Source organism: Lygodium microphyllum, chromosome 4 (genome assembly GCF_053477565.2).
Source record: "Lygodium microphyllum isolate KBCC chromosome 4, Lygodium_microphyllum_v1.1.10, whole genome shotgun sequence".
Lineage (NCBI taxonomy): Eukaryota > Viridiplantae > Streptophyta > Polypodiopsida > Schizaeales > Lygodiaceae > Lygodium > Lygodium microphyllum.
This window is the reverse complement of record NC_141138.1, coordinates 89,124,312-89,150,697: the sequence shown is the minus strand read 5'-3', so window position 1 is coordinate 89,150,697 and position 26,386 is coordinate 89,124,312. Positions and strand designations below refer to the sequence as shown.

Below are 26,386 nucleotides of genomic sequence, written 5' to 3'. Positions count from 1 at the left end.
CATCCGTCACCTGCAGTGTACATGTGTGTGGGTACCGTCAATGTAACTAATACACAGGTGGCTAGACACAGGTGCATTTAACCCCAACAACCTCCCACTTAAAGGTGAATGTGTCCCAAGCAAGGAGAGAACAAGAAAAAAGTGACAAAGTATAAGTACACATAAAGTACAATGGGATGAGAAAAGATGTCATCTTATCCAATACCCATTAACTTCCTAAGAAAGGCAAAACAATCCGTTGAGAGACTTTTATTGAGTAGATATGTAGGATTTTAATTAGTTGATATCTTGACAAGCTCAATGGACTTGTCCTCAATGACCTCTTTGATAAAGTGGTAACTCACCTTAATATGCTTTGTCTTCACATGGAAGTTTGGATTCTTGGCTAACTAAATAGCACGCATAGAATCCGAATGTAGTGTAGGAACCACATCAGTAATACCAAGGTCTCCAAAAAGCCTAACCAAAGAGCCTCCTTGTAATCCTTAGTGTGGTTGCAACATACTCGACCTCGGTACACCTTAGACATCCAAGAAACAACACCCCCATCAAAGGTAATCACATAACAAGATGTGGACTTCCTATTGTATGTATATCCTGCATAATCAAAGATAGTGTATCCCACGACTCCTCAATCTTGAACACCATAACATATGCACAAATCTATTGTGCCCTTCAGGTACCTCATGATACTCTTTACAGCATCCCAATGCCATTTGTAAAGTGTAGCCATATAGCGTGCCACAACTCACACTGCAAATGCTATGTCAGGACGAGTGGCTATCATGGCATACATCAAACTATCCATTGCAGAAGCATAAGGGATCTTGGCCATCTTGACCTTTTTCTCATCAGACTGTAGACAATTGGCCTTGACTAACCTTCACATGAGAAGGTAATGGACAACCAATAGGTGTAACATCCTACTATTGAAACTGCTCTAGGATCTTTTGGATGCACTTCTTCTGGGACAAGTAAAGGAGTCCCTTAAAGCGATCACACGTAATGCACATCCCAAGAATATGTGAGGCCTATCCCATGTCCTTTATCTCAAAGCTATTCTTGAGCAGACCTTTCAAGGCATTGAGCTCATCATGAGCATTCCCAACAATCAACATATCATCCACATATAGTACCAAAATCATAAGGTTGCCATCATAGGCCTTCTTCTGTATAAACACTAGATCCGTATCACTATGGGTAATGCATAAAAGCATCAAACTTGTGGTACCATTCACTAGGTGCCTACTTAAGGCCATAAAAGCTCTTTCTCAACTTGCACACTAGATGTTCCTTGCATGTTTTCTCAAAGCCCTTAGGTTGTGGTATATAAATCTCATCATGCAAGTCCCCATGTAAGAAAGCCGTCTTGATATCCATTAGATAAAAGTCTAGATCTAGTTGCACAACCAAGGTCAAAACCAAGTGTAGGGTAATCATCTTAACTATGTTCATCGAAGTCAACACCATGCTTATACTAAAAACCCTTAGCAACCAATCTGGCCTTATAGGCTAGCTTGGGGTGTCCAGGGATACTTTGCAACTTGTACACCCACTTGCATGGCAAAGCATGCTTTCCACTAGGCAAAGGAACCAAGGTCCAAATCTCACGTATGATTTTTATATAGTGAGTCATACTCTGACTATATGGACCTCTCCCAATAATGATTGTCACCTATGTGCATGGCCTCATCATAGGAAAGAGGCTCACCAACATCAATCACCATGACATAATCCATAAAGAGTGTAAATCGCTTAGCTATCTCTAGTAGACCGTTGCAAAATAGGTTGTGGGGCCTATACATCCTGTCTAGCATCAAGGGCTTGGGCCACTAGAGCATTAGCCACATCTACAAGCTATTTAGCTGGCTGTATTGTAATAGGAGGCTCCTCCTGAAATATCGCCCTGCATACCTCAATGACTTGTTTAGGCTGCTTATGCATTTTCTCTTCATGGAAAACAACATCATGGATGCAAATGACCTTCCGAGCTTGCGGATCCCATAAACGATAGCCCATCTTACCTGTATCCCCATAACCAAGAAAGACACATTTCATAGACTTAAGCCCATCTCACCTGTATCCCCACAACTAAGAAAGATGCATTTCATAGACTTAGGATTCAGGTTATTGTGATTGTCCTTGGGAGCATGGTAGAAAGCCTCACAACCAAAGACACGCAAATGAGCATATGATGGAGGTTTCCCAGACTAGACTTCCTATGTAACTTGATAGTCATCGGGGTAAAGACACTTGTGCCTAGTTGCTCGTGTACTAGTTACACTGACAATACTCGCATAACTGTACACTACAGGTGGGCCCCCATCACTCACATCATTCTTAAATTTTTCAGTGACATTGGAATAAGGGAAGGCTAGTCACATGTTGTGACTATTGGTTCCCACATCTTCACACACACACACACACACACACACACACACACTCTCTCTCTCTCTCTCTCTCTCTCTCTCTCTCTCTCTCTCTCTCTCTCTCTCTCTCTCTCTCTCTCTCTCTCTCTCTCTCTCTCTCTCTCCCTTCCACCATAGCTCTTGCTTCTACTTGTATGCTTCCACTTAGAACTCACTCCCTTCAAGTGGTATTACAGCCATTACTTATGCATTGAGAAGCTCAACTTGACATTGTCTCAGATTGCATTCAAATAGCTACAATAGTTCATAGTCATTGGCAGCCATAGCTTCAACCTTCAAGGTATGAGTTTTTACCCATTGGTCCAGCACTTACCACGACATCTTGAGGCTTCTTCATGGAATCATTAGGCCTTTCTTGAGCCCACTTTAGTGAGAATTTAGCTCAGTAGTAGCAGTTACCATTGCTCTCAACTTCAAGAAGGTACCAATTATTACTCTTTCATCTCTCGACTTGGTACCCATTCTATCAAGCCTTTCCGGAGGTTGTATTGGCCATTGCAAAGAGCTTTGTAAACTTCATCATCCTCAGCTTGGAGTGCAGTAAGTGAGGTTGCAAGCAACGTGTTTGTGCCTACTATCCCTGCTCTCCTTCCTGACCTAATCGACCTTCTTCTCGGCTCTTGGACACTCATTTGAAAGCTTGGAGATGGAGAGAGAGAAATACTTTTACGCGTAAAGATGTGTTTGTTACAATGCATGCCATACTTTGATGTGGAGAGAGAGAGAGAGAGAGAGAGAGAGAGAGAGAGAGAGAGAGAGAGAGAGAGAGAGAGATTTAATGTAAGTGCAATAGTGAGACATGCCTTTGTCACAACTCTCTTGATCCTTAGGAGTCCAAACTATCTTGGTTTTCTTTTTGAGAAGTTCAGTCAAAGGTGTAGTGATGAGAGCATAGTCTCTGTTAAAGATGCGATAGCATCCTATGAGGCCTAGGAATCCCTTGATTTCTTTAATAGTCTACAGAGGGGGCCAATCCTGGACATCCTTCACTTTGGCTAGATCAATAGACATTCCCTTGGTAGATAGTCAATGAAGCCTAGGTACTTGATCTTCTCCTCTATTTTGCATAGATTTTATTTGTCCTCAAGGTTTCAAGGATGATTTAAAGGTAGCTTAGATGGTTTTAGGAATGGTATATGCAATTAAGGAGCAGTCATGGGATATGTTCATCTAACCATATAATCCGTAGGCCATCACATGTTTCTCACTACCCCAAACCTCTTCTCGCAAGATGAGCTTGTTAGAAACCTTGTGAGCCACATCGAAGTCCTAGTAGAAACATAGAGTCCAAGGATGGACCCTGTGATAAGGTTCATGTTGTAAAGAAAACTTCTTAAGTGCTACCAAGGATTACGTTAGAACATTGAATAAGGTAGGAACCACTAACACAATAAGAAGATTGATGAGGAGTTAAGGAACCATCTATAGACTCTTAAGAAACAAAGCTTCAAACCTTTGCCAAAATTATAGTTGAGGATTGAACAATTATTCAAAAAAAAAAAAGAATCCACAAAAAAGGATGGAATGGAAATGATTTGAAGCTATAACCTATGTGGGAATAGCCAATAATTCCAAGCTCAATTACTAACCTCATGGAAAGACAGATTCTAAGTAACAACATCATTGTAGATGTAGTGCTAGGTTAGCAACAAGTTTTCTTAGCAATCTAAGGATAGGCGTTGCCTCCAAAAAACAAGCTAGAATCTCACTATATTAAAGCAACTAAAGAAATACAAATGCAGTGACCCATATAGCTTCATAAAGCAAGTTAAGTAGGTTTGTGAAGCTAATGGCCTCACAAATGTGGATAGGCAAGCATAGGTCATTAGCTTTTGCATTTGAGAATAGTGGAGAACCTAGTGGTTACACAATTTAAAACTTGAGTTCTCAAAATTCACTATGAAAGATTGAATTTTATTTGTTTGGGGGGGGGGGGGGGGGGTATTTGTTTTGGGATGTTCATTGGTGGGATGTGGAGTTTAGCTTTTCATTAAATGAGGTCAAATATGAAAACTTTCTCAATTGAAAAAAGTCATAGGTAAAGTTGAGAGCATTAGATTAGGTGCCAACATGATTCCATTGGCTTGCCATGTGCCACTCCTAACTTGAAATACCTACTCCTAGCTTGAAATCCTAAAATTATGATACACAATCAATCCTCCTTCCACCCTTGAAAGTTAAACCTAGCACACTACCTAATACAACCTTGACTCTCCCACGTGACATGCAAGTAAAGGGATAATGCTTCCACACACATTTAGGAGTATGGAAGAGGGATAATTACGGGTTATTGATTGGTATCCAATCATTTTCTTATGAAGTGCAATGCACCCAACATTTTTAATGTAGAGTTCGGCTATTCATTGGCAAAAATGAGGTCAAGTATCACAATTTTCTCAATTGGAAAAAGGAGTAGGTAAAGTTGAGAGCACTAAATTAGGTGCCAAGATGATTCCATTGGCTTGGATGTGCCACTCCTATACTCCTAACTTAAAGTCCTAATGTTTTGGCAAACAATTGTCAATGCTCCTTACAAGATTACAACTTATACCTAGCATACTAGCTCATACAACATTGACTCCCATGTGATATGCAAGTAAAAGGGTAATGCTTCCACATGCCTTTAAGAGCATGGAAAAGGGATCAATTAAGGGGTATTGATCTGTCTCTAATCATTTTCGTAGGAAGTACAATACACCCTACATTTTTTGTATTGCACATAAGTGAAATGTTGTGCAATATCCTACAACTTGTAATAAAATACGATGAGATGTACCTATCTCTAACTCAAAGAGCTTGCTAAGCATGACTTGTTATGAGAAGAATATCACCATAACAAAAATAACCATAATTGAAGGAATGAGTATTAAAAAGTTCTCATTTTTAGCATATAAAGGTCTATCATCCCCATGTTGAGGCTCAATCAAGTGCCCACCACTAACCTCATATCAAGTCCCAAACAATGACACTGTAAGGTCGAGAACATGGAAGTTTAAAGTTCAATCCACTAAGCATCGATGTAGTTGTTGGTGGCCTCAAAACACCAATTCCATAAGTAGATAGTAATGTTGTTCTTTTAAGTGAGTTAAAAAAAGGGCTAAAAATAGGGCCCCTTAGCATCTAGCTATTAACAAGGCTGAGTTTAAAGCCCCAAATTGATAATGATTGCCTAAGCTATTAAATTTAGGAAAAAAAGGGTTTTGCTAGCCTTAACTTTCTTTTAATAGAAAAAAAATATTCATGTATATAGAAAATCATAGAGAAAAATGTTAAAACATGCAACAATTAATTACCTCTCAAGTTGAGGACTTTGTCACCAAATTGCGAGAAGCTTTTTGTGGTAGATACTTGAGAAGGAAAACTTTGGTGGGAAACCTTGGTGTTGGCACATAATAGCTTATGTTTAGAGCCCCATTAGTGCAGGTTGAGGTTCCTTAGGTGCAAGCCCAAGGGTAATTCTCAACAAGCATTTGAAGAATATGTCTTTCGAACCCTATTGTTGATTAAAACAATATAATATGGAACATTTCTTTTGAATGCAAAATCAAGTGTATATGTATTAATATAAATAAGTTATAGCTTTTGTAGAAAGATCAAAGGGCATACAAAGATGTTCACATTAGCATCCTTGATTCTTTTATCAACCACCTTATACATGCACCTAAGGTGCTACATACGTCCTAGTGCCAATTCTCATTGATGGAGAAGTTTTATCAGCCATCTAAGCTCAGAGAGAACACCATTGATGGAGACTCAAGGAGTGGCTTTGGTAAATAGAGCTTGAACCGTATTGCAAAAGGAGCACCCAAATCCTAACCATCGCATTATATCTAGAATAAAATCCCGACACACATAATCATAGGCGTTATCCAAATCCATGTTAAGTAGGATAGCTTCTTACTTGCTACAAAGAGTATAATCCATTGCAAGGTGCAAATTAAGCACAAAATAATGTATTCTTCTCCCATTTATGAAACCAACCTATCTTCATGGATCAAGTTAGGGAGGAGATACTTGATCCTTACTGTCAATGCCTTCAAAAAGACCTTATAAGCCAAATTCAACATGGTAAGAGGGTGTTGATGAGAAGGGAGGGTTTTGCTATTCAGATTTATGAATTTGCTTAATAAGGTCTTCATTTATCGTGGATTAAATGACTTTTTGTGTTAGAAAAAGGTATAAACTTTTTGTGTAGTGTTTAGCAAAATGACTAGGTACTTTGCAAATATAGTATGCGTCGGGGAAGGGAAAAAACTTGACTTCGACTAAAAGTTCAATGCCATTTGCATTGGAAAGATCCAACACTTCACTAACATTATTGTGCTAATCCTAAAGAATATAAGCTCATTTATCACAATGCATAAAGCCATAAGAGCTTTTAGGAACATATAAGACTGTCTCAAGTGCTTCTATATTGGCGGAGTCCTCTCCTTCCAACCATCAACTCCCCATTGGCAGCCAAGTATAAGAATAATGTCAAGATAGGGTATATGGTAAAAGTAAAGAATGGAGGGCTCAAAGAGTAGTCCTGTCTATTGATAGATCACAAGAGAATGAATGGCTTTGTAATGCCACCATCAAGCATGATTCTTAATTAGGAATCCTTGCTAATTGTGCATATCAAATGGGACATTCTGGGCTTGAACCCCATCTTTTGCATGAGCTCGGCAAGAACTACTTCATGGTTTGCATATTAAGCATAGTCAATGCCTATTTGTAGATTCAAGATGTTATGCACAATGTTCCTTATCTTAATAAAGCCATAGTGAGCAAGATGCACAATAATAGGAAGGTATTCATGCAGATGATTAGTCCACACCTTGGAAAATATCTTATACATAGTGCCCATAAACAAAATGGGTCTCCAATGCTTAAGAGTCGAAAGTGAGGGCACCTTGAAATCAACTTAATAACACCCTCTTTCCGTGAGGCATGCATAATTCTAGTTACTCAAACTTCCACACACACAGTTGTTAAAGGTGCCACTAGGTGATTGGCATAGTTGCAACAAAGAACGGACATTTACAATATGTTTTTCTTCATCATGTTTTACATAAAACAACTTCTACTGTAGTTATACATCAATTCTTGAAGTGAAATCCTGGCCCAGCGGAAGCAACGGAGGTACCATGAGATCACTGTGAGTGTAGTCGGCATCAATACCACAGGGAAGAATGAAGGGATGCAGGATGCATTATCGAGGTTGTAGGAGTGACATGGTCTGTTGTGCATGGCTGTGGATGTCTGTACCCGTCGAGGAGGAAGATGTGGTGGTGGTTGTGCGGGAGGTCCCCACTGGCCGGGGCTTTTGCGAGAGATCAGAGAGGAAGGCAGGCCTAGTAATGTTGAGAACAATCTCTGAGCTTCCAGTCAGGATTGAATGTGCCTCGGACATTTTGGGGCGACTTGTCGGTAAGGCTTGCGTGCAAAGCAGCGCTACGTGTATCACCTTCAACACTTCCTTTGGGCTGAACTTCCCCTCCAAGCTTGCATCTGCAAGCTCCAGTAACCGATCCTCCTCATACAATTGCCATGTCTGTGTATGAAGACAGAAAAAAGTGTTAGCAAACCCAGAAAAAGCACATCCCTTCTCAGCAATCTTCCGTAGCATCGACTGCTCTTCCCAACACCCAGAAAGAATACATCCTTGTCAGCAATCTTCAGTAAGAAAATATATAGTGCTGCGCCAAGGATCGTAAGATCCTTGGGAGTTTCATGAATTTAGATACTGAACATTTTAAAAAATTTGTCTGATACACTGACCACATTTGTGGCCATCACAACAATTAAGAATCTCCATGTCTTCCATCAGATACTAAACGTTTTTAAAAATTGGTCTGATACACTGATTACATTCATGGCCATCACAGCAATTAATAATCTGTATGTCTTCCATTTGACAACTAACTCGGTGGGAAAGTACCTAGGCGAACACTCTGCAAGCGCAAGTTTTTTGAGAACCTCCTAACACAGTTAACAAGAGGTGCTTGGCATAGCGGTTGGGTCTTACTTCTTCTGTTTACTTGGTTCTATCAATGCCATTCTTGAGTATGCATGTCGAATTAATGGAACACTAACTTAAGAAGATGGTGTGTGACAGGAATACATGATAATGCTTCACAATAATGGCATTATAATGCCTTCAAAAGTAGGATTAGACATTGAAAAAATTACCCATTCTAGAAGGTAAACCATTTCCACCGGCAGCCTTGTTTCATGGTGTTTTCTGCCACTAACAATCTCAAGCAAAAGAATGCCAAAGCTGTACACATCTGCTTTCTCTGTGAGTTTCCCACGCAGAGCATATTCTGGAGCTAAATATCCACTGGTACAAAAAAACACATTTTAAAAAGATATCAGCATCTGTAATTTTAGTACCATAAAAATAGTGGAGTTGAAGGAAAAATTGAGAACCCAAATGGCTATTCACTTAGGTCTTGTAATAGATTACCACTTTTCTACAACTTTTATTATTGTTGTTTTGAAAGTCCCTTACAGGGCTAATTGTTGTAATGTGCCTCAGGACGGCTTGGCCTGAGGGAATCCATTGATAAAAATTTCTGTTTTCTGTAAAAATGAAAAATCAAGCATACTATCCTATGTTGGGCATGACGGGGGGGAAAGGTGAATTGATATCCTAAAATCAATGCATGCAAATCTTTTTAGATAATACCAACTCCATTCTGAGGTAGTAAGTTTTTTCTTGTTTGCATTGGTTGACAAGATGCTGTAGCATATCAAAAGGGTGGGACCTTACACAGTCCCAGCAACACGGGTACTTATATGGGTGTTATTGTCTTGGAAAAGTTTGGCCAGCCCAAAATCTGCTATCTTGGGATTCAAATTTTGGTCAAGAAGAATATTGCTTGCTTTTATATCACGATGAATAATACGAGTTCTTGACTGTTCGTGCAGATACATAAGTCCTCGTGCTATGCCAATACATATATTGAACCGCACTCTCCAGTCCAGAAAAACTCTTTTTCCTGCCAATGAGAGCAAGAACATAAAAAGGATCAAAGATTAATCTGTTTTGAAAATGGACATGCAAACATGCAAAGAAAAGCATTGTCAGTATTCCTTTACCTAGCAGACACTGGGAAAGGCTATTATTTTCCAGGAACTCAAAAACCAAAAACTTCTTTCTTTCTTGTATACAGCAGCCAATCAATTGAACGAGGTTACGGTGTTGTACAGCAGAAATTGTGGCCACTTCATTCATGAACTCGGTGACTCCTTTCTCTGTTTCACTATTTAGCTGCTTGACAGCTACTATTGTACCATCTTGTAAATATCCCTGCCATGTCAATAAAAAAGAATACTCAGGACATAAATCTAACTGTTAACACCCTTTTTTTTGGTGAATCTACACAGACAACACACACAAACTCTTGTTTTTTGGTGAATCAATCTATTATAGTATACCAGTGTACAAAAAGGCCCATATTCAGTGAGAGCATTTTCTATATCGAAGACATTAGAAAAAGAGGGAGTACTTAATTCTAATCAATATTGTGGAGTCCAAGGCAGTCATACAAAACGATTGGTAGAGAGATCTCCTAGCCAAGGTAAAAAGATCTCAACAGAAGAGTCATCAAAGACCAAATAAAATTACAAGTAGTCCAAAGAGCCCAGAATTCGACCCAATCAAAAAAGTGAGAAGAGCTCTGCAAACAAATGACAGGATTCCAAACATCTAGAAGTTTTTGCCAACATTGTGGGAAGGTAATCAAGCTCTAAAACATAACATCAATCTATTCACAAAATCCACAAGCTGAAGGACAAACCATAAAATGTGAGAGATTGTTTCCATTGGCATCCAAATAGCCCAGAACTTGACCCAAGCAAAAGAGTGACAAGACCTCTGTAAAATAGATGGCAGGATCCTGAAAATCCAAAGGGTATTTTCCACAACTGCAGGAAAGGTATCGAGCTCTCAAATACCCCATCAATGTATTCAAAAAGCTACAGGGCCTGTAAGGGCAAATTGTAAAATGAGAGGGACTGTTTTCATAGGCTCATTGTAGCAACCAAGCTGAACTCACAATGCCTCTCTGTCTAAGAACTCCCCAGCATGTGCACCATACATTTTGTGAGGAAACATAATGCATCAACTATCAAAGTAAAAATTGGCTGAAGAATATAGGTGAAGTACACACAAAAAATCTTCCTAACAAGTGACTGTTCCATGGCCAAATTTTTTTGCAAATAAAGCGTGGCTAATTATATTACTTCAGAAAAAACCTGAATACAAAGAAGTGCTCATGCTCAATAGACCAAGCTGGAGCTTGTGAAAGTAATAGATACATCATATATACAAGCCTCTCAAGGCGGTCTGGGGGGGATAGGGGCTAGAAGCCATGGAGGGGGGGTGTATCGCCATCTGGGGCTGCCTGCCTGCATCACGAAGAACAGGTCCTGGCCGTCCCAAGTGCGCCTGAAATGATCTCGGAGCTCCTGACAAGCCCTGGACTCGCCCTGCACCTGATCCCATCGGCCTCGAATCGGCCTCGAAGGGAGTCGATGATGGAGGTCCAGAGTTCCACTAGGGTGCCTGTACTGAAAGTCTCTGTCTGCCGAAAGCCACCTGACACCGCGCCTTCCAGATATGCCAACCAGTAAGACTCCCTATGATTTCCCATACCTTAGAGCAGTCTGCTGTGGGCTCTAGTACCTGGCAGATGGGAAGAGCCTCTAAACCCACCACTGCGCGCGACCCTGCCTCGATCATGAAAATCGTGTCCTGCATCCTGGCCTCATACAGAAGGTGACGGCCCTGGCTGACCGCTTGCCAACAAAAAGCACCCCAAGAGATACATCCAAGGCTGGGTGCTATGCGGCGCAAGATGCGGCATACTCCTCTCCACATGAGCTGTGCCGCCTCACAAGACCAAAGGTAGTGCTTTGGAGTTTCCATTGATTGCTGTGTGCAGCACTTACAAACTCCCTCCTGCATCTGGGCAAGCCAGCTTCCCACCGCCAAGCCTCCATGTGCCACCAGCCATAAAAAATACGATACCCTCCTCGACCTCCAGCTGTCCCATAGGCGGTGCCAGAAGGTCCGTTGTAACGGCTCACTGATGCTGTGCTCCGCCCAGTGCTGCCTGGCGCCCAATCCATGTCCTCCCGCATCAGTACGTGTCTGCCAATCCTGGCGGTGTACTCCAAGAACCTCGGTGGCTTCTTGGCGACCGCAATGGTGGCTAGCCAAAGCCACTCTCCTGGATCCCACTCCAGCTCCTCAAGTGGCCTTCCTTCCCAGATCCAGAGGTGCCACTCCCTGAGCTCCTGCCAAAAGACAAAAGAGTCCAGCCGCCATGTCTTCCCCTGAAGGCCAACCACCCGGATCCTCTTCCATGAAAGGACAGCTAACCCCTCATCCTGGTGCCCTCTGTCAAGAGCTAGATGCCCCCCCTCCTGCACTGTGAAAAAGGTCCCACGTGGAGCACCACCCACTCTTCCTGCCACCTGTAGGGGGATGCCAGGTGGTGAAAACCTAGCGGCCCATACCTCCCCGGGCTCTATCGGCTCTCGAATCGGGGGGGCAAGCCACTCCTAGGGTATCGCTTCGTCTATCCCCCTTCTCCTCAGCTCCACTCCTCGCTGGCAGCCTGATGCATGCTTCAGTACCTCCTCATCTGCCATCCTGTACACCTCCTGCCATGTCCTGATGGTACGAGCCGGGCCAACCTCCCATCCAGCCCACTGGATGTGGGGGCGCTTACCAATCTGTGCCCCTTCCCGATCCCTGACCTGGGGGTTCCAAATCACCGGCTGACGGTCAATCTCCTCCTGGCAGCCTGAGGGGCTTTGGATAAGGGCCTTGCGGAGGCCCTGCTACATACGGAGCAAAAGCTGCGTAGGAAGGATGATCTTGGGGGGGGGGGGGGGTGATCTGGGCTGACGTGAAGATCCATCTCAGGGATGGCCTCCACTCACCACCAAGCCTTGGTCTACAGTCTTGAAGACCCTCCTGCAATAGGACCTTCTAGGTCTGCTCCCTCGGTGTGAGGCCTCGGACAACTAGCTTGCCCAGGAGGGCCATACTTTGATACTCTAGGTCTATGATCCCAAGCCCTCCCTCTGATCGATGTCGTATAATGGTCGCCCACGCCACCTTGGCTCTGGAATCCCTGGAGCCGTCTCACCCAGCCCAAAGGAAATTCCGCACTAGGCGGCGAAGTTGCATTACATAGGAGGAGAAGCACCAACACGAGGCGATGTACCAGGCCGTCCCTAGGAGGACCTGGTTAACTACCAAGGCTCGGCCGGCTAGTGAGAGGCGAGCCGTGCTCCAGTAGGTCAGCTTCCTCCGAATAGAATCGAGGACTGGAAGAAACTGCTGGGCGGGAGTGATGTCGAGTCCCACCTAGAACCCTAGGTACCGGACGGTCTGTCCTCTGCTCACCCATCTAAATCCCAGGTGGACGCCCCACTCCGTGCTAGAGTCCGGGTCTATGAAAAAACCAACCGACTTTTGATTTTCACTCCCGCTGTAGAACAGACTACCTTGAGCCAACCTCACTCTTTCAAGCATCAACTCGTCATCCTCTATGTAAAGCGCGGTATCATCTGCATACTCTGAGTCTAACAACTCGGTCTCCTCTCTTACTGGAAGTCCAAGGCCATGTAAACCACTCACACGTGACTTGAGGAAGTGAGACATCGCCTCTGCAAAGAGAAGGAACAGGTACGGGGCTAGCGGGCAGCCCTGTCGGACCGATCTCTCCAGCCGAAACTCCTCCCCTCGCCTCCCTCCTATGAGAACCCTGCTGGAGGCCGATATGTAAAGTGCGGAGAGCCTGGAAATCCAAGCCTGGGGGAAACCCAACCTCACCATGGTGCCCTCTAGGAAATCCCAGTCCACCCTGTCATAGGCTTTCTCAAAGTCCAAGAGTAGTACGGCCAGTCTTTGTCCACTGTACTGGGCCCACTCTGTCGCCTCAAAGAAGGTGAATACATTGTCTAGGATGCTCCTGTCCTGGACAAAGCCTGTCTGTGTGTCATGGATGATGTCAGGAAGCAAGGGGCGTAGTCGCCTACCAATCATCTTTGCCAGTGCCTTATAGGCCACTGACAGTAAGGTGATCGGTCTCCACTGGGAAAGCTCCAACCGGTCTCCCCCTTTGGGGAGAAGACTGATGTCAGGAAGCAAGGGGCGTAGTCGCCTACCAATCATCTTTGCCGGTGCCTTATAGGCCACTGATAGTAAGGTGATCGGTCTCCACTGGGAAAGCTCCAACCGGTCTCCCCCTTTGGAGAGAAGACTGATAAGGCCTGCCGATAGACTCCCTTGCATCTGTCTTGAAGTGAAAATCTCCTGAAAGGCCAAGAGTAGTGGGTCCTTCACCACTTCCTAGAAGGTAGTCAAGAAAGCCTTAGAGAGGCCATCCTCTCCCGGGTATTTTTGCCCGTCCTGTGTATGGAAAGCCTCCTCTAGTTCCTTCTCTATGAAGGGGGCTAGGAGGGAGTGTCCCATCTCCTCTGTGACAAGGGACAGGATATTATCCCAGACCTACTGTCTACCTCGTTGAGGCTGTCTCCTGCTGGAAGAGGCAACTATAGTAGTCGGTGGCAATCTCCATCACCTCGTCTGGGCAAGAACGGATCCTCCCATACTGATCTCGGAGGCTGTGTATCTGCTCTCCTGAGGTGCGAGGCTGGTGCACCTGAAAAAACTCCCTGCACATCGTGTCTGTGCGTGGAGAGTGGGATCCCCTGGTGCTACCTGTAATAATCTCTGCGTGGCTGCAAGGTCCCGTCGGAGTGCTCACTCCTTCTCCCAACTTTGCTGCCTGGCTTGTATCGCTGCCTCTTGGCAGATCCTGCTGGACCCAGCTAGGGCCTCTACAACCTCCTCCGCGATCTGACCCCTCCTGCCCCCCTCTTTGGTCCAAATCTGCTCTATCTGTCTTGTCACCTCCTCCCTCCTGTAGATCGAGTCAGGGATCCGACAAGATCGTGAATCTAGGGCAGATGCTGGGGGCTCTAGTGTCAGGAGAACCGGGCAATGATCGGACAATGTGGTGCCCACCAACTGCCCAATTTGGCCTCCCCAAGAGCCTCCCCACTCTCCCACATAAAACCTGTCCAACCGCTCCAGCAGGGCTCCACCTAGCAGTCTGTATCCCCAAGAGAAGTCCAGCGACCTCTCCCTCCTGTGGAAGGCAGGGTCTCTCCAAGCATCCCGTGCTCCTACTGCCAGTAGAAACACCTCCCATGCCTCCTGCTCCTCCCCGGCCATGCCCTGGTAGTTTTTCCCTCTGCCCTGCTGGTCCTCCAAAGCCTCTAGGTTGTTGAAGTCTCCTCCAATAATCCAGGAGTCCACCTCTGGGAGTCCTTCCGCGATCTCCACCCAGAACTTGCTGCGTGCCCTAACCTCCGTGGGGGCATAGATATTAAGGACTCCAAGGCAAGAGTCCCCGATATCCAATTTGATCCATAGCACCCTCCCTGCCACTATTGTCTCGTGGTCGCAAACACAAGCGGTAAGACTTGGACCAATAGAGGTACACATGCCTCCACTCCTACCGTGGGCACCTATGCTCCTAGTAAGTGTGCCAGCTGCCTAGGGGTACCTTTCCTACCTGCTGGGCCTGGGCGAGAGTGAGCTTGTTCTCCTGTAGAAGTAAGATGTCGATCTGTCCGGCCAGGGCAGGTTGCAACTCTTGTCGAACAATCAATTTCTTGGAACCACGTGCCCCACTATAGTGGAGGCTATTTACATTCCAGGATGCAAGGTGTAAGCTCATAGAGACACCTGTGACTGCCCGAACAGGCATCTGTTCGGTGTGGAGGCTGCTGATGACGAGGAGGAGCTATGAGGAATGCACGTGCGCTTTGTCTCTGGTCTGGACGGCGAGCTCCATTCCCCAATGGTGGCCCTCGGCCGGACCATAGGGGTGATAGATGTTCTAGGTGGTACTACCAATGCATCTATCAGACATTTGGAGAGTTGAGACTCTGTGCACTGGTAGAAACGGGACGCCTGTACCAGGGGCCACTCGATCACATCCCTTGGAGCCCTCCACTGTGAAGGGGCTTGGAAGATAATGCTCAGGTGAGGGACCTCGGCACTAGCCCACCAGTTAATGTCCATCATGCAACTAGGCCGCTGCTGTGTAAACAATGCTAGTCCGTCTTCTCCCATCCATTGGGAGGTGTGGTCCGCCACTTGACTCTTCAACTCTTCCTCTATCTGTGTCGTCGTCCACTCCCTTGAGTGAGAGGGCTGAAGGAAAAAAGCATAGTTTGGTCCATCCGGTGGTGCTAAAAGATGGACCTTGCCCCTCCTTGACTTACGAACCACGAAGATCCCCACCTCTAGAGATAGTGGGAACTCTCCGCGCTTCGCAACTCTCAAGTAGGACCATGGGCCACTGCGGAAGAACTCATGTGGCAGTAGGTGAGCCTATCTCGAGAAAGTGTGACGGGCGGCAGGGGTGGATGAGCTGGTGGCTGTATGGAAGGGGGGGGGGACTGCTGGTGCGAAGAGGATGTAGGTGTGTGTGGCTCATCACCTCCTGTGGTCAGAGGGGGGGTGGGCTTGGGGGGGCTCGTCTGAACTAGGTGTAGATCAGGGGGGGGTGCTCGGTACGGGAGGTGGTGGGGGGGAGGATGATCGAGGGATGGTGGGATGGACGGAAGTACATGGCGGGTGTGGGGGGGGATTGGTGGTCCTGGAAGTGGGAGGCTGTGGGCCAGGGTTAGTGGGGGGGGGCATGGGATGTGGAGAGAGGTGGGTGTGGGGGCTGTGGGGACTCAGGAGAGGTAGTCTTTGGCGCGGGTGGTGGATGTGGGGGGACTACGGTCCTGCCGAGTGGGGCGGGTAGGGGGGTGCTCTGCCAAGGGGACGTCACACGCCCTTCTACTCCCTGCCGAGGCTGGGTCTGAGACGCTGGCTGCGCCCCTCCTTGCTGTCTCCCTCTCTGTCGTCTCTGGACCCGTGTAAAGCCATGAACGTCCACCTGCGTGCCTTTTGGCGGAGTCACCTTGGCTCTGAAACGCGCGCAACCTGCTGCATGATGCCCAAAGTCATGGCAGCGCAGGAATTGCCCCGGCTACCCCGTCACAATGACCTGCTGCCTAAAGGAGTGCCCACCCGCCTTTATCTCTAGGAATTGTGGGATATTCTTGATCTCTTTCACTGCCACCCGTACTTTTGGGACTCCTGCCGCTGTCACTGCATCCGGGAAGGATGTGGGAAGGATAGTGCTGAAGAGCCGACCAAAGTCTTCCACCAACTGGCGATACTCTTTTGCCAGGCTGGGGAATAGAAGGGTGACTGGGTGCCGGAGAAACCTGTTATGGAGTGCAAATTCCTCCATAGTAAAGCCACTGTACCAGGGCACCATGTATATGACCCCCTTCGTGGACGCATACGGTGAATTGGCAAGTAACTCATGAGCTGCGTCTGTCAAACTGAGTCGGACCATGAAGATCCCTTGGCCTAGTAGGACCGCCTCCACGATCTATGCTGTGCTGATGTGCAGTGTGGAGTGAAGCCAATCCCGAAGCTGGGCCCTGGCTGGAGAATGTCCTACTACCTGACCATAAATTGCCGTTTCCTTTAGCTCCAGCTCCTTAGCTCGGATGGCTAAGAGCTGCTCCTCAGAGAGGACGACGCGCAAGGTGTTTGACTTGGGGGCACTCGCTGAGTGCGCCGGTGTCTGACCAGAGGTTTCCATTGCACGTCCCTTCTGTGAGACAACCAGTCACGTCGCGGTGCTACCTGGTGGGGGGTGGTTGCTGCAGATAGAGGAAACAATTGGGGGGTGGGGGGATCAATCGCAAGGGGGGGGGGACTATGCTGGTTTCCATGGAAAGGAGGCATGGCGTAGACAGATCGATGGCGAGGGAGGCCTGGCGGGGGGGGGGGATCAGCGAGTCTGTTAGGGCGTGGGGAGATAGCCAAGCAGGGGGGAAATAGCCAGGCGGGGCGGGGGGGGGGGGGGGAGGGGCAGGCAGGCGGCCATTGCAAAATGTCAGGGCGGGGGGGCGCGAATAGTGCGGGGGCGAAGATCGGACCGCCACGATTAGTCGGACGGGGCGATCAATCGGACGGCCACGATCAGTCGGATGGTGCGAACAGTGCGGGGGCAATCAGTCGGGGTGGGGCGATCAGTCGGATGGCACGGGCAGATTGACGGGCGTGCGTAGTCAGGGCGGGGGGACAGTATCACGACGTGACGGGCATGAGCATTCCCATGGCCAAATACAACTGATGATGTTTGTTTACACATTGCATCAAGCCTGATAGACCTATTAGTAGTCATGTTTGTCATCCATTGTCATCTCCTCCCTGTGAACCTCAGTATGAGTCAAATGGGGACATTAGGAGCTCTAACATGTCTGTCATATGCTTTGGCAAAGTGAGTACACGGAGTTGCCCCTTCAAGAGGAGATCCCCCAGGCTGAAAACATAGATTCTCAACCATTTGCCCCTTGCTGGAATCATATATTTTCTGTGTTCTACTAATCCATATGACTCAGGCGAGCGATCTATACTCCTATTGTGGAGGTGTAGCTGATTTTCACCGTTTGGGACCATCTACAGCAAAACACAGATTTTTGTGGGTGTTTGCAGGTGTTGAAGATGTCTTATCACCTCTTCAATGGCTTTGATGACTCTAATGAGGAGATCTCTCATCATTCCTTTGAAAGGCGGTGTGGTCATTGCAAAGATCTGAGGTCCCAGCCTTATTCTGAACGGGAACCCTCTCTTGCATGGCCACACAGATTAGAGCAGCCATAGGGCCCACCTTCCCCCCTCTCCATGTCTCCCATAGGGCCCACCCTTTTGGCCCTAGGATACCTATGATGGCACCACCAATATAGGTGCATGTTTTTCCTTCTCTTCCCAATGAAGTCCATTTGGACGGATCAAATTATTCAACTTGTTCTTGTAAGGTGTAAATGTATTCTCTTTGGTCTTGTAAGATGGAATGTATTCTTGACACCTTTGATCTTTTGAAGTTTGTTACCCAACCTATTCCCCGTCCCGTGGAGGATCCCCGAGTGGAATCAATGATGGATCATGTGGCCCTATGGGATTGGCTCAATTCTAGAGCTTGATCTTTCCTCTTTATGAGCTTATAGGATTCTCTCCTATGCATGTGCGCATGTTGTGGCAAGCACTGGAAGTGTGGACAAAGCTCGCTTCTTTGTACCACCAAAAGACATTTGCCCACTGGGTTACTCTCGAGAAGAAATTACGGATGCTCACTTTTAGCAATTCTCCTTCCATGAAGGATTATATCAATAGGTTGGAGGATATGAGGGATGAGCTTTCCTCCCTCTACTAGATGATATCTTCAGAGGATATAGCCATGATTCTTTTGAGTTAGTTGCCCTCTTTGAAATATGATGTCTTCTATACCAATCTTCTTACATTGAGGACTCGTGAGACTCTTCTATGGGAGGAGCTTGCCCCGCTTGTCTTGGAGCATGAAGAGCATTTGAAAGAGGTAGCCAATGGATCTAGCTTCATGAAAGCTTTTATTACAGTGTGGGAGGGGAGAAGAAGAAGAAGGAGAAAACAAAGGCCGGGTCCAAAATAAAGACATGGGAACATTCTTCAGGCTTTGACACACATTTAGAGAAGCCTCAATGTCCACACTGTGGGAAGGGGACACATTTTGAGGAGAAGTGTTGCAAGAAGTACCGTCATCTTCGTTCGGGAGTGAAAGATGGAGCTATGTCATTTGGGCCTTCCTCTACCTCTACACTAGTTGTTACCCATGAGTCGGTGTTTTGTCATATCCATGTGTTCGAGGAGCCTTCTTCAATGGGCTGACTTGTCTTCAAAGAGCCCTTCGCTAAGTGACAATGGTGCTTCGAGTCATATGACTCCATGAGGAGATATGCCATAAGATCTTCATCCATTTGAGGGTTTAGTCACTGTTGGCTAGAGAGTCAATGTCATATTAGTCATTAATGTTAGTGTCCATAGTATGGATGGTTCAAAAATATGGGATTTTTGGACAATTTTAGCCTATTTTTTCTATTCTTGATATTATTTCTTGTAAATATTTTAAAAAGGTGTAGAAAACTTCTAGAATAGGGTGACATGCAAAAAGCAAGTTGCTTTTTGACTAGTTTGGGATATCTCATGCAAAAAGAGGGGCTTCCGAATTCGCGCAGGCACGATCGCAGTTTCCAGGCATCAAACAGTACTCTAGACGGGAAGAAGAAGAAAGAACGATTTGGGAGAATTCTGAGTAGGTGTCTTCGGGGTTTTATCCCCCTTTCGGAGCCAATGGGACCATAAGATTTGCCGTCTAAGCAGCAGCAAAGAAGCTAATGTTTGGCACACATTTTTGGTCTACTAGGGAGCTCTAGGAAATCTAATGCTTGGAGATTGCTTCTGAGTAGTCCTATACAAGGATTTTCTTTATCTTCTCATGTTCTATCAATACATAGTGCTTTGAATCATTGAACTTTGTCTTAATATTATATGAAGGCTTTGGCAGATTTGAATCCCTTGCTTATTCTTTTTCTTCTCTCCTATCTCCTATTCTCTATTTCCTTCTCTCTTTGATCCCCGGTGGATACAACCTTTTGACTAAAACCCCTCCGACATTGGTGAACCTGACATAAAAGGTCGTCGGAAGAAAAGACAGGATGGGAGAACCTTCAATCATAATTTCTAGTGATGTTTTCCAATAGTTAGTGCATAATATGAACATGCTTATGCAAGTACAACAATAACAACAGGGGATGCAGGTTTTTTCTCAAACAAAAATTGTTGTGATGAATGCTCTGCAAGCACTAGAGCATGAGATGAAGTTGCTTAATGGCAGGAATGTATCTGCATATTTGCATACCTATACTTAAAAGATAGAGTTCTTTGGGGTGGCTCAACTTGCATGGAGCCAATATTTTGTACAGGTCACTGTACATGAATTGAAAACTTGAGTTACTGAATTGTACATGCAAGATGCTGACTGGGTAGCTTGTAAGAAGACACTCGAGTTACTGGATTGTATATATAGAATGCTGATTGGGTAGCTTTCAAGAAGATACTCAGGGAATAATTTATATTGAAGACACTAATTTGATTACCCGCAAGACTTTCCAGGAGTGGATTCTACAACCCAGTAAGGGTCTTGTGGCCACAAAGTAAGAGAATTTAAAAGTTGGGTTGAGTAGTTAGATCTTGCAGAACAACAAGCTCTTGTAAGTTAGAAAATTGAATTGTTTCTAGAAGCAACAAATCCTAAGCTTCAAGAGAAGCCTAATGATTTGTTAGAGGATTATAATACAGAGATAAGGCTTAAAAAAGAGTGGATGCATGTTGAGGAAGCTGTTATTGCACTGGTGAAAAAACATAGAAGAAGAGAAAGATTGCATGTATTTAGCTTGCCTACTGTTACGGGCAAAATAGTTGATATAACCAGTAAGCCACCTACTTCTGTGGCTAACCCTATGGTTGCACTTGCTGTTCCCACTATTAGGGAAAATGTATTAGATGAATTAGTTAAAATTATGCGGGATTTTTAGTTGAAGGATGCAAAATTGAATGAGAAAGGACAAGAGGAAAGGGAACGGACAACCCCCCCTAAACTAGGGAAAGGATGTATATGATGTGATAATTTGTAGTATGAAAGGAAGGATTGTATTGCTTATCAAGAGGCCTTGGCACGAAAACTCATCTTTTGGAAAGATGGCAAGATCCATACACAAGAAACAAGATTGCCTCTTGCTTTGAATTTTGGAAAGGGAGGCATGCAAAAGTTGCAAAAGTTATTGGACAACTTGGCTATCCAAAATGCTTATGTGGCTGTACATGCTTCTACTTTTGGTCTACAGTTGGAGAGAATGCCTAACCAAGTGATCGTTGGTTTGAAGGTTGCAATATGGACATATGCTTTGCATGTAGCTGAAAAGAGAAAAGTTACTGATAGTGAAATGCCTCATGCAGAGCAAGACATTCATGACATAACTAGTTGGGAATCACCAATAGATGCATATTCAATGTATGCATATTTAGCAAAGGTGTAAAATATGGATGTACTCGTGGAAGAGAAACAAAAGAGAGATGAAGATGATGCAAGGACATCTAAGAGAGTGACAAGAAGAAGTGTGGATCAGCCTAAAGCTGCAAATCAGCCACCTCTCGAGCATGTTATGGAAGAGGTTGGGTAAGAGCAGAAATATGATAGCAAACAAGAGGACAAAAAAAGAGTAAGCAACCATGATATAAGCTGCAGTCTGATATTGAGACAGCCACGGATCTCAAGAAGGTTCTTGAAGAATGGATTTTAAATAGTCGGGTGGAATTCATCTTGGAGAGGTGCTTGGCATTGCCAAATTGGAATTTCATGACGAAATCATTGACATAATTAAGAGGAAGCATCAATTTCTTGGTAATATCATCAGTACATTGCTGCAATTTTGAGAGGAAACTAGTTTGTCGGGCATTCGGGTTGAATATGAGCATGATGTAAGTGCTTGTTTATCTATGCAGGATATTGCTAATCAGTGGATAGCATGTGGAAAAGATAAGAAAGTAGCTGAAAATGCATTGTCTTGTAGCAATATGCATGGTGAAGTAAGGCAGATGCAACAATATGGGGAAGAGACTCTAGGATTTATTTCTCAGAGTCATTGCACATGAAATCACTAGGCAGAGGCTACCACTGCAATGGTACTAAAAATAGAGAAGTGTGAAACTCCTTGTGTTGCTTTGCTTGACTATGGGTCTGAGATTAATGTGTGGATTGTATGAGAATGGTGCATGGCCTATGGACACTGATCATGGTTGGCGTATGAGGGCTGCAAATAATTCTTCAAGGGAGCTCTATGCTACATGTCCTAATGTAAAAGTGACGATTGGTGATGTACAAGAAGAGTAGTATTTCTTTGTGCAAGATAGTTCCTCATATGCAGCGATTTTGGGATAGCCCTATATTATAGGTGTGCGTATGGAAACAAAGATACTTGATGATGGTTCTGCTTATGCAAGAGTTAGAAACAAGGATGGAAAGAGAGCAGTCCAATTTCTTGCCATTTGTGTTAATCATCCTAGGAATTGGGATACGCTTCCAGAGTCTTCTTTGCCTCTAAATGCAAGGGAATTCAAAGATTCAGATTTTCATTGAGTATTGTTGTAATGCGGGGCTATAGTAGTGTTGCTTGATGATGGTTCTGCTTATGCAAGAGTTAGAAACAAGGATGGGAAGAGAGCAGTCCAATTTCTTGCCATTTGTGTTAATCATCCTAGGAATCGGGATACGCTTCTAGAGTCTTCTTTGCCTCTAAATGCAAGGGAATTCAAAGATTCGGATTTTCATTAAGTACTGTTGTAATGCCGGGCTATAGTAGTGTTGTTCAGAGGATGTACTTATCTCTTGATGGAATGAAGCATGTATTTACTATTGATTATTCTCGGTTTATAGCAAACAATTCATGTTGGTTTAAGCTTATGGAAGCTATGTACAAGGTTGAACGTATATCTATGAAATGAGCTACTAAGGAAATGAGAGCATTGGGTTTGTTAGCTGAAAATGAAGGCATTTCATGCCTCTTTTATAGGCTGAATATTACTCACACTATGGCTGAAATTTCAACAAATATACATGCAAAAAATGAGGCTGAAAATAGTGTTGTCAGTATGTTCTTTGGACATGTATGATGTTATAGCATTGTTTGCTTAGCAAGAAGGATTACAATGGGCTAAAGCAGTTGTGGAAACAAAGTATAAGATGGTTGATAAAAAGGTGAAACTAGTTGTTTTGCCGCTTCCAAGAGACAATGACGGTCTGCATAAGAAAGTGTCACGATAGCCAAGCTTATGGGATCCTAAAGATATAGGTCATCAGTTTATAGTTAAAACATTACAAGAATTGAAAGTTGGTGCAGAAGGATTTCTTTTGCTCATTGAAAGAGACTGTTTTATACAGATGTTGGCCAGGCATGGGAAAACATTTGCATTTCAGCTAGCTGAAATAGGTTGCGTGGATCCGAATGTTGTCTCTCCTATGGTAATATTTACTGTGCTACATATACCATGAAACTTGAGGCCTATTCCAGTGCCTAAAGCTTACTTGCCAAAGCTAATGGATTTGCTAAATGAAAAGATTTGCATGAAGATCTTGGAGCCCTCTTCAGTCCCATACTCAAATCATTGGTTTATTGTGCCAAAAAAGAATGGGGCTTTGAGATTTATTCAAGATATGCATCTGATTGATAAAGTGACCATAAGAAATGTGGATGTAGGTATTGTGGTTGATAAATTTTCAGAGGCTTTTGCAGCCAGAGCGATCTATTCTTTGGGTGATCTTTACTCGAGGTATGATCTCTTTCAGCTTGCAGTTGAGAGTAGGGATATCACAACCGTGAAGACTCCCTTCGAGTTAGAACGGATGTGTACTCTCTCACAGGGTGCAACAAACTTAGTGGTACACATGACAAATGCTATGAATAGGGTACTTATGGATTTTATATTACAATTTTGACAATGCCCTTCTTGGATGATGTTTCAATCAAAGGGTGTGCAATGGATGAAAAGAATGAAGAGATGGATGCTCATGGGTGCAAACAGTTTGTTGCAGACCATATTGTTGATTGTGAAAGGATTTTGATGCGTCTAGAAGAGGTGCATTTAACTCTTTCTGGACGAAAGCTAGTCTTTGGAGTTGAAGAGGTTTTGATTGTTGGGCATATGTGTGGGTTCTATGGGCGAAGACCATCACCATTGAAAATAGATGGGATTGATAGAATGTAAGATGTATGCACAAATGTATCTGAGGTGTGTAGATTCTTGGGTACATGTGTGTTCTATTTGATATGGATCCCTCACTTTGCACATGTAGATGCTGCTCTATGTCAGCCCTTCAGGAAAAATGAGAGGTTTCACTAGGAAAGGAAGCATAAAAAAGCAATGAAGAAATTGAAGGGCTCTTGGAATCTGCTCCTACATTGAGAAAGGTTGATTATTCACATGGGAAACCTATCATTATTATTGTTGATATGAGCCCAATGGGGATTGGATGGGAAATTGAGCAAGATGATGAGGAATGGCAAAGATATGCAATTTGGTTTGGTGCTAAAGTATTGATTGAAAAACAGAGAAGGTATCCACAGGTAAAAAGACAATTATAGGAAATTGTGACAACTCTTAAATGTGATAAGAAGCATTTTATGGGTGCTCGTGTAGTCATTGAGATTGATTGTTTGCCAGTATTGGGTATGATTACTAGTTGTGCTATCCCGTATATTGCTATGTTCTGGTGGTTTGCATACATAAAATCTTTGAACCTTGAATTTGAGCGTATTGCCGGAAGAGATAACCCAGTGGAAAACATGTTATCTCGGGCACGCTATGAGAATGAAGATGGGATGATGGATAAGGAAGAAAAAGATAACTTTCTTGTAGCTGAAAATGATATTTTGATTGGTGAAACTGAATTGGCAGCCATTGTAACTACATATACAACTCTAATGAATGCAAGGACAACATTAAATGTTGTAAATACAATAGCTGGTTTATCAAGTACAAGTGTTGTAAGAGTGAATTTAGCAATGCAAGGAATTGCTACAGTAATAGAAGCTTGGATAGCAAAGAGAAAACACCTTAGATGTTATGTATCTTGTGTAGAAGTGTTTGTGGAAGACAAATGTGTAGGAGAGTGGTTGAGAATTGGCCAATACCTCAGCACATTAACAAAGAGAGACGAGTGGTAAAATGAGGAGTTTAAGAAGATCAAGAGGAAAGTCTATGGGTTTTTCTTAAAAGATGGTACTTGTGGAAACATGCTAAGAAGAAACAGGGTATACCATTGTGTATTCTGGGTGACAGAGCTTCATAACTAAATGCTATGCAAGAATTTCATGAAAGCTTATGGGATGGCCATAGAGGTATTTGGGATACTTTTACAAAGATCAAAGAAAGATATTGGTGGCAGGGCATATGTAAGGATGTTGCTCACTTAGTGGAAACATGTAGGACATGTCAAATGTATTCATCTGTGAGATATCGGCATGGATTACAACCCACATATCCCTTGTCTCTTCATTTTAAGTGGGTAATGGATTTAGTCACGATTCCTATAGGTCTTTGGAAAATGAGATATCTTGTACTTGCCTATGAAGACTTGACTTCACTAATCAAGTGGAAGGGAGAGCTCTACGTACCAACACAACAAATGCAGTGTGTACTTTTCTCTTATAAGAGATCTTTTGTCGATATGGCTGTGGGGGAAAAATTATAGTAGATAGGGGTAAATTGGATGCAAATGAAGCCCATGATTTCTTTACATGGTTAGGGATAAAGCTTGCTTTAACTTCAACTTATAACCTTAAAGGAAATGGCAAAAGTGAAAGAGATCATCCACCTATTGTGAAGACATTGGCAAAAGCATGTGGAGAGAAGGTAAAAGAGTGGCCACGATTGCTCCCTTCCTTGACCAGCCTTTCCTTATTCAAATGTTACTAAAAGAATAAAGAATGAAGTGACAGTGATGGGCACCTACCACCTACAATGGGCAAGTGTGCGGGTACTATCAGCATAATAAATACATAGGTAGTTAAGCATAGGGGCCTATACCCCCAACAACCTCACACTTAAAGGAAAATGTGCCCCTACTAGAAGTGAGGAGAGCATAAGAAAAAAGTGACAAAGTGCAAATGTACATAAATTATGACAAGATGAGGAAGTCGATAGAAAAGATGACAATCACATGGAGTGTGCTACCTTGGAAAGAGAAGCTTAATCGAGAGAAGTTGTTGGCCTTACGTACTAGACAATTGGAAAGAAAGTCAAAAGACATAGAGGCAACAGCTGCAAAGTTAAGGGCAACAAGGATACAGAACAAGAAACAATTTGACAAAAGACATAGATTGAGGATAGGACCATACAAGATGAGGATTGGGTGCTGGTTTATGACAGGAGTTTGGACAATTAGCATAGTGCCATGCATAAAGTCTCCAAACGATGGTTTAGACCCTATGTCGTA

General features: G+C 44.1%; 1 protein-coding gene across 4 annotated transcripts in view; it reads right to left on the bottom strand.

The window, feature by feature from the left end:
- Positions 1-7,116: 7,116 nt before the first annotated feature.
- Positions 7,117-26,386, bottom strand: part of LOC148037282 (putative LRR receptor-like serine/threonine-protein kinase At1g56140) — a 268,988-nt gene continuing 249,718 nt past the window's right edge. The window contains exons 20-23 of one of the 4 annotated variants that reach the window (XM_087676199.1): positions 9,516-9,726; positions 9,187-9,415; positions 8,604-8,754; positions 7,117-7,965 (exon numbers count right to left, since the gene is read on the bottom strand). In XM_087676199.1, coding sequence (XP_087532325.1) covers positions 7,624-7,965; positions 8,604-8,754; positions 9,187-9,415; positions 9,516-9,726 — 933 coding nt within the window. In that variant the 3' untranslated portion in view covers positions 7,117-7,623. The remainder of the gene's footprint in view (positions 7,966-8,603; positions 8,755-9,186; positions 9,416-9,515; positions 9,727-26,386) is intronic. The other 3 variants (XM_087676198.1, XM_087676197.1, XM_087676200.1) reach the window with 3 other exon arrangements.